Genomic DNA, 9,158 nt, shown 5'->3' on the forward strand with positions numbered 1-9,158 from the left:
AAACAAAGAAGCAAACTAATGAACAGAAACCAAACAACTCCTTTACAATGTAGAGCTCCAAAATGAAGGGAGTACAAATAGATCTTTTTTGGAATCATGCACTTGGAATCTGACTTTCTGCTGTTATGTGTTTGACACTAGCATCATTTCATAGACGACTCAGGCATCATCTTAAAAAAATACTGGCCAGTTGTGCTACAGAGAAGGATTTATATGTTTCATTTGCAAGCACGAGACACCTTTAGAAAGGAGAAGCACGACCCAAACTCTTGTGAGAATCACCTGGTATTTTTGATTGCTTTTGTGTATTGAAAGGGCTCTTAACAACAACTCAAAGAGTTGCTCTGCCTGTGGCCTCTTTTGGAGGCAGATGATGAATGGGATGTTGACGAAAAACTATTCACAACCTAAAGGTTGAGGGTTATGTTTTATGTGGCAGGAATTTTTAGGACTTCAGGCCCAGGAGGCAGCATCTCAAGGAACCCTGAGAACGGCTCCAAGGAGGTGAGGGGGGAGCCAGGATATATAGGAGCTTTGCAACAAAGGGCAGGTCGTCTGAACGTCAAAAATGATTGTTAATGAAGGAAAACCAGATATCCCAAGTTAAGGCAATTAGCGCTTTTCTATGTATGGGAAGATGCCGGAGTCTGGGCTCACTGAAATCATTCCTTTGATATGCACCTCAGCTGTCTGGGGCCAGTGTCCTGTGTTTTCATATCCTGAGTTTCCTCAGGGCTCACCATGGGGAATGGCTGCAGTTTGATGGCTGCTAGATGGCAGGTATGCTTTTCCTTCCTGAGTTTCCTTAGTCAGCTTGTGGCTGCAATCGCTGTTGACAGTGACATCCTTTGTTTACTGTTATGGCAGGCAGTATTCCATTTATCAGGGACATGGGACCTCTCTAAGACATGTCTAGTGGAGCGCTGAGAGATGGATGAACAGGTACCTGAGGAACGGTACTCTTTCAGCCTTCTTATAGAAGAGTATCAACATGGGAGAAAACATTCACTTTGTAGAGCCGTTAACTGTAGAAAAGGAAAAGTCTTGGGAAAGACTGTTGCTGGGAAAGCATATGTTTTGATGACTGTGCAAGTCCCATGAAAGTTGCCTGTGAACACACAGGGCACACTTGGTTACATGTGACCACAACAGGGCGTGTGTACCATGGCCTCAACTTGCTTCCTGATGACATCATGAAGCTGGCTTTTCACCGAAGGATTCTGAGAAGCGCCAGAATGTTGTGAAACCTGCAGAAACCACGCATTGCTGCTGTCTTTGAGAAGCCAGAGAAAACAGGCAAAGAACTAAATCATGTCACTGAAGCTGTGATGCAGAACCATTGGTCAGGTTCGATTATCTGCTCTTGATAGCCTTTTGAGAAAAATAAAGCAGCTCTTCAAGCAAGTGACGTAACCTCTTTCTCCTGAGGTCTCCACTGTAAATAATATAACCTTGGTTTTATTTATTTTAAATCTTTTACACATAGACCTCTCACCTTTGGAATCTTGATTGAGACCATGTGAAGTGGGAAGCAAGGCTGTTATCTGTGAGTGGTCATGGGGGAGGACCCTGGCTCTGGGATCTTCCTTGCTTCACCACCTTTACCTCTGCTTTCTTATACCCTCCTCTCTCTTTTCGTTTTTCCCCTTTTTGGTCTGTTTTCACGTTCACAGACTTTCCTGCCTTTTACAACCCACTTTAGTTGGATCTTTCTTAGTGGCTACCTGAACCTGGGTTGGCTGATCTGAACCAGTGTCCCTTTGCATGGTTGGCGGTGGAGGCAAAATGTAATGTGTGAAATCACTTTATAAATGGCAAGGTGGGGCCTCCCTGGTGGCGCAAGTGGTTGAGAGTCCGCCTGCCGATGCAGGGGATACGGGTTCGTGCCCCGGTCTGGGAGGATCCCATATGCCGCGGAGCGGCTGGGCCCGTGAGCCATGGCCGCTGAGCCTGCGTGTCCGGAGCCTGCGCGTCCGGAGCCTGTGCTCCGCAACGGGGGAGGCCACAACAGTGAGAGGCCCGCATACCGCAAAAAAAAAAAAAAAAAAAAAAAATGGCAAGGTGATGTTCTAACAGGTGGGTTGTTATTATCTTAAGCATTATTATAGGAAGTGGTTCCTCCCACAGACAATAGTCCCTCCCTGGGGGCTTGTTCTGAGCTTTATTCTTAGCTCCTCTTATCGTCCCACCAACTCTTGCTTCCCCTTGCTCTTACTGTGATGTCCACTCTGGATCTGATCTCCCTATTTCCATTCTCTGTCTTTCCCTTCTTCTCATTATGACGTATCTACTCTCTCTCATTTCCTCAGAGGCTTCTTGCGAAATGATTAATTTTGGTTTTCTAAACACATTGAAGCTAAAGTGTTAATGGCTAACAGATTTGATGTTAACACATTAGGGAAACTCACTTTTTAAGTAGAGACTCCTTGAACTCCAATATGGAGCCCGCCAGTGAAATTTTAGGCAGCATGAGCGGTCACTGGAAGGGAAAGGGAGCCTTTTCTTAGTGTTTCCAGGACTTGTGCATATGTATGACTTCTTATTCCACCCATATATAATACATGCAGGATATGGAATAAAATATTAACTTGGGACATGAAGGGTCAGGGAAGGTTTGTGGTCATGGGAGGCAAACAGGGATAAGGACTTTTTCTAACTTTTAAGGAAAAGTTAGAAAAGAAATAGTGAGAATTGTAGTGCAAAATATGAGTATTTTCAATCACCCTTGGAACCTCTATTCTGTTACCATTTTCCTACATCTGGCCCTAATGAAGAACAGGCAAATACAGGTTTGGCAAACAGAGACAGGGTGTCATTGAGCTGGGAGGGATTTGCATGCCCGGGGAAATCACAGGGATCCTCTTTTCAAACCCCGGAGGACCGGCAGGGGTGGGAGCGGGGGTGGGGAGGTGGTGGTGTTTGCTGGTTGCTACGCTTTTGCCTGAATCCAAGGAGAGCCTCTGAATCTACAGTCTCAACAGAGTGTGGCTTGTCCAGAGAGGCTGTGGATGTGCCCCAGCACCCCGGAGGAGAAGCTGAGTCTGAGCAGAGCCTCCCTGGAGAAGGTGCCTTCCTCACCCATGTTGATCTTCATGGTCATCTTTTTCCTGGAGCTGTTGGCTGTTCTGCTGCAGAATGGCTTCATAGTTACTGTGTTGGTCAGGGAGTGGGTACAATGCCAGACACTGCTTGCAGGCGACATGATTGCGGCGGCCTCCCTGGCCGCCTCCCGGTTCTGACTGCATGGGATGGCCCTCCTGAACAACCTCGTGGCCGCCTTTGGTTTTGGTTCCAAAATTTACTATTTCAGCGTCCCCTAGGACTTCATCACATCTCTCACTTTCTGGCTTACTGCTTGGCTTGCTACATTCTACTGTGTGAAGATCTCATTCTTCTCTCACCGCATCTTCTTTGGGCTGAAGTGGAGGATTTCTCGGTCAGGGCCCAGGCTGCTGCTGGGCTGCCTGATCTTGTCTGCTCTGGTAGTCATCCCCTTAGACACTGGGAATACAATTCTTGTGCAGATGGTTGCTGCCCAGAGTTCCCATGGAAACAACACCCTGGCTGGTAGAATGCAGACTGTCTCTTTGTACTTTTTTCTACCTCATGTAATTATTATGCGGTCAATTCCATTTCTCCTGTTCCTGGTGTCCACCCTCTCACTCGTGTTCTCGCTGCGCCGGCACTTGGGGCAGATGAGGGACCATAGACCTGGCCCCGAGTGATCCCAGCACCCGGGCTCACACCGTGGTCCTGAAGTCACTTGCCTTCTTCCTCATCTTCTACCATCATATTACCTGTGCCTGATTATTGTTATAAACATCCTAACCCTCTGGAATCACTGGCGCTGGGCCTGGGAAGTGGTGACCTGTGCAGGCATCTGTCTGCACTCCAGCATCTCGGTGCACAGCAGCCCCAAGCTGAGAAAGGCCCTGAAGAAGAGGCTTTGGAGAGCCCTGGACAAGGAGCAGTTTGTCTTTTCAGTGTCAGTAACTGCTGTCACTGGACAAGCCCGTGAGTGGCAAGAATGCACAAGGTTTGGGTGTTGTCCTCTCTTTTCATTTCCTTCTTTCTTCCCCACTCTCTCTATACCCCATTAATTCTTTTTTTTTTTTTTTTTTTTTTTTTTTGCGGTATGCGGGCCTCTCACTGTTGTGGCCTCTCCCGTTGCGGAGCACAGGCTCCGGATGCGCAGGCCCAGCGGCCATGGCTCACGGGCCCAGCCGCTCCGCGGCATATGGGATCCTCCCAGACCGGGGCACGAACCCGTATCCCCTGCATCGGCAGGCGGACTCTCAACCACTGCGCCACCAGGGAGGCCCTACCCCATTAATTCTTTTTCCATTCCTCTCTGTTTCTACCCTCCCTTCTGGTGGTCCTGGTCCCTCGTCTGGGTCCCAAACCACCTTGGACTAGAATGGTGGCCTCATTTCCTCACAGGCCTCTTTCACAAGCAGCCCTAATAATATATTCTCCAAGCATCATTTTGGTCTGTATTCCCTTGACAGAGACCTGTAATGGTTGTCAGTTGTTCTGTGGTCAACCTAAAGTTTTTTCTGAATGGTGACATAGGTTGTCTCATACCATCCCACACCATCCCACACACATCAGTTGCCCTCCTCAACCTTGCTGTGCTCTCAGAGCTCAGTCTCTCTACTTCAGCCCAGGAAAGCTGCTTTCTGTCTCCCCGCATGCTCTTCCCTGCAGCCTGTGGTCTTTTGGCCCATCTGGAACTTCCTTCTTTCCTTTCTCTGCTGTTTTTTGCCATTCCCTTCTTTTGTGCCCTGCTTAAGACCAGTTCCACCCATGGAGCTTTTTCTTTTGAACAATTGATGTCTGAGGGTATGTATGAGTTTTGTGCCACTATAGGGCCTGCCCATGGTTTTGTGTGTTCGGTATATGTTGAATTAAAAGGAATTTTCTGATGTGGAAATGCTTTGGCCAACAGAAGATAGAAAAGGAAAACAAAGGAAGTTTGCTATAGTTTTTAATTTTGAGAATCTTACTCTTCCTGTCCACTCATCCAGGAGGTGGACCCTGGATGCCGATGTCTAGGATGGTAGTCTTTAAGTTAGGGTGTTTGCATCCCGGAGTGTGTGCAAAATGATCCATTGGGTGTAGAAAGAAAAGCGTGACAATTTCCATTTCCATTTATTTTTATCTCATCCTTTTAATCCCTATTTCTGATATGTGTTTTATGATGTACATAATGTATTAGTAGAGTATTACAAGCATATAATTAAAATAAATAAACATGCATATGGTGGAATTCATGTTCATAATTTTTTTTTAACTGATGGAGTTTACTATAAAAAAGTTTGGAGACCAAGAGACCAGAAGAGATTGGGAAAAACACCATACATGGTTAACAGATTTATATGTCTGAGCTAATCAAGATAGGAGTAATAAACAACAGAACAGAATAGAGTTTACAAAGGATTTTCAAATAAATAACTGCATTTATGATAAGTTGTCCAACAGGCTTGGGAGCTGAGACCCCAAAACATTTCTTGGGAGCTGAGACCCCAAAACGTTTTGTTGTAATGCTAGCTGGAGGCTGAGCTACGGTAAGAAGAGCAAGAGAGAGGAACAGAGATGAGGTAGCAAGGTGAGGAGTTTTCACCTGGAAGAAGACAATTAGGGCTTTAAAAGAGGAGATGCCCGAATTGTAGGAGAGGAGCGCAAGGGGTTTCCCAAAGAGTAGAGAGAGGGTGGAGCTGGACAGAGGAAACTGGAAAGCTAGGACTATCATAAAGCAATTTTTCTTTTTTCCTTTTTTTTTTTTTTTTTGGCAGCAATATGAGTGAGCTGGGAGGGCAATAATAAATTGCGGGGACTGAATTTTGGGGCTTAAGCCACAAGAGGGATGGATGGAGGCAGCAAAGGCAGGAGCATCAGGGATGTCACCTGGAAGACTGGCTTTTCCCTGGACAGAGCTCCAGAACTTTACTGAATGTCTTGGGTGGGAGGGGAATGGTGGTGCGACTCTCATGTTCTGCAGCATTTTCACAGCCTTTTGATTTATGCCAGGACTAGTGGGCTTATCTCAGGAGTTTTTAATTGGTTGATGTCCTCAACCTCCCTTTCCTAGGCTCTAGCTCATAAGAGCCCATAAACATTTAGTGGCCCCATCTTGACCAAAGACACAGCCTAATATCTCATCCTGACTTTCAAAGCCTTCTGGGGTCTCTCCCCAGCCTGCCTTTTCAGTCTGATATGCCACCATTCCCTTATGGAAACCCTCTGCTGTAGTCAAACTTACCTGTTTCCTGGACATAATCACACTTCCATCTCCTTTACTGGTGTCATCTCTCTGTCCTTTCAACATACAAGACAGCACCTTTGCTGTCCCACACTGAAGGGGCTGCTGATGTTACTGAATTCTTCTCAGAATTCTTGGGATGGAAATAGGATGACACATACATTTAGAACCACAGCCTGGGAGTGCTCCTCTTTTATCCTCTGAGAGATAGAACTGAGCTGAGTGTTTCCCACACAGACAATGTACTCAGAATTCCTACCTCTACCACCCTCAGGATCATACATACAAAGACTACCTGTGAACATTTCAAAATTCTCAGACTTGGCTTCCACCCAATAAGAAAGTCTGAGAAAGCAAAACGTAACAAACAAAAAGCACAAACAACAAAAGAGCCACCATAAAACATATTCCATATTAAAATACGAATGATTGTTCACACTCTTGGATTAACTTAATCTGCACATAGTGTATGTCCAGTAAATGTTTGTGGTTTATGATTAGTGCCTGAAAGCACTTTGAGGGCAGATACCGAGTTCACTGTTACAGTCCCAGCGCCTTTCACAGCGTCATTATGATATACAGGAGATGCTTATTAATTGTTGTTGGTCAAATTGAGGGTTAACAGCATATTTTTTCCCATTATATGAGCCATCAAATATGTAGGAAGTAGATGGGAAAAGATACGAATTTTCCATATTGAAAATTTTGTGGCTGGCCAGACACCAGAGCTACGAGCTCAGAGTTTGCTTGATTGCTCCATGTTCCAGGAGCAAACAGCCCAATGTCAGCCAGAGGAACACGGGCAGGGTAGAGAGCAGCTGGGAACTCTATCTCCTGGAGATGCGCATCTTCTGAGAAAGGCAGAATGAATTAGTTGCCTTAGTTCACCTCTCCTTTCCCCAAGATCACCATGTTCGCTACAGCAAGGCTTCTGTGTTGGAAGGTCAGTTCTACCTGGACCTTTGTCTCAGGTGAACTGGGCACTAGAAAGAGATGCTGAGAGTTCTGGATTCTGTTCTGTCTTTGTGGGGTTCTGTGCATGGAAATAGTAGGCTGTGGTGCTGGTCAGAAGATGAGTGTTCTATAAAATACTCCCTCACTCTCATGTTACTTGATCCTGAGCCTTCACTGTTGCCATAGCTGACCCAGAACCGTTTCTGCTTGCCTTACTCTCTGTGACACATTAACCTGCTCACACGCACCTGAGTAAGTAAGCACTCGCCTGATTGCTTTTTTGTTGTTGTTGTTTCTTTGAGCCTCATTCCTATTGAAAATGTGGCCTTTGCTTACTCCACCTTCCTCTAATTAAAGTAGATATCCAGTATTTGGTGCCTTGGACCTCTGTTGCATCCCTGATGCTCTCCTGAATTTTCCTTGGACTGCTTGTCCCTCCACAGGGTGGATATCATTATAATAACACTTGTCATCACCACCTTACTTATTTCTTATACATGTGTAGAGATTTCTAGTTTCCACATATACATCCATATATGTGTGTGTATATATATTCACATATATTTGTGATCCATATTTTATAGATGAAGAAAGTGGGGTTCAGAGAGGTTAAACGACTAGGCCAAAGATCCATAGATAGTGACTGTGACAAAACTCAAAGCCTGGTCTTCTGACTTCAGCTGCGGATGAAGAAGATAGGAGTACAAGGTGTGCTGCTAACTGTGCAAAGATTTCTGGTCTTGGAATCAGTTTGGGTCTTGGTCTTTTCTCCAAACTGTGACTTTAGGTGGGAGCCTTAATCTATAACTTGAGGCTTCATTATAAAATTATTTAATGTCCTTTTTTGATGTTTCTCATGTTTAAAAAAATTTTTTTTATTGGGGTATAGTTGTTTTACAATGTTGTATTAGTTTCTACTGTACAGCGAAGTGGACTTCCATGTGCTATACAGCAGGTTCTTATGGGTTATCTATTTTATACATACTAGTGTATATATGTCAATCCATTTAATGTCATCTTTCACTCTGAAAACTGAGATTCTAGTCCTAGAATCTAGTCTTATCCTGTGAATTAGAACAGATGATACTTTTCACATCTTACAGATGGAGAAACGGAGGCACAGAGGGGCCTGCTGACATACCCAGTAACTCACAGTGATGGTGGAACTAGGACTAACACTCGCCTTGATTCCTAGCCCAGAGTTCTTCCTGCCATAGCCCATTAGTGCTATAGTTACCATAGTAGGCTTTCCTGTATGAACTGCCCTTTAAAGGTCACTAATAAAATACGGTTAAAACATTCACTTGCTTGATTATGTATAATTGTCTGCTATGTTCTATTTGATGATAACAGTCACCACAAGTAATAGTATTTGAATTAACCTCTCTCAGTAGAGGTTTTGTTCAGTTTTTCTGCCTGTCAAAGGGGTTTTCTAAAGGCACTTGCTTCATAGGGTCATTGTGAGAACTAAAGACAATGAAGATCACTTAGAACACTGCCCAGAACATACCATCCAACCAAGGATGTGAGCTCTGACTGTTAGTAGCAGGTGTGCTCACTGGATTTCCTCACAGAGCAGCCAGTAGGTGTGTGGTCATACCTTAGGTGTCAGCTTAGAGAGGTATAAACTCCCATGTAAGGGATGCTAAATGCAAGGGCCTGATATAGTATCCACAGCAATGTTGATATGGGCAGACAGTAGGCAGAGGAAGGACAGGCAAATTCATGGGCAGGCAGGGGGGCTTTTGAAACTGAGCCTTAATGCTATTTGCATCTATTCTGAGAAGAAGAAACCTCTTCACCCTCCTCAGATGGCCCACATCCTCTACTTTATCCTCTGTACGTAGGGAAGCTGGAGAGACCAGCATCGTACAGGACCTTCCAGAGCCACTCTACAGGAATAGACTTTGAAGTCTTGGGACCCATCTTGTCTGCAGGAGAG

The 9,158-nt window shown here is 45.1% G+C and overlaps 1 protein-coding gene across 1 annotated transcript; it reads left to right on the forward strand.

The window, feature by feature from the left end:
* Positions 1 to 3,008: 3,008 nt before the first annotated feature.
* Positions 3,009 to 7,117, forward strand: LOC132495827 (taste receptor type 2 member 134-like). The gene is given in 5 exon segments (XM_060107749.1): positions 3,009 to 3,158; positions 3,321 to 3,722; positions 3,724 to 3,784; positions 3,787 to 3,985; positions 7,030 to 7,117. Coding segments are annotated over 5 exon segments (900 nt in total).
* Positions 7,118 to 9,158: the final 2,041 nt, after the last annotated feature.

This window comes from Mesoplodon densirostris, chromosome 9, assembly GCF_025265405.1.
Source record: "Mesoplodon densirostris isolate mMesDen1 chromosome 9, mMesDen1 primary haplotype, whole genome shotgun sequence".
NCBI classification, from domain to species: Eukaryota; Metazoa; Chordata; class Mammalia; order Artiodactyla; family Ziphiidae; genus Mesoplodon; species Mesoplodon densirostris.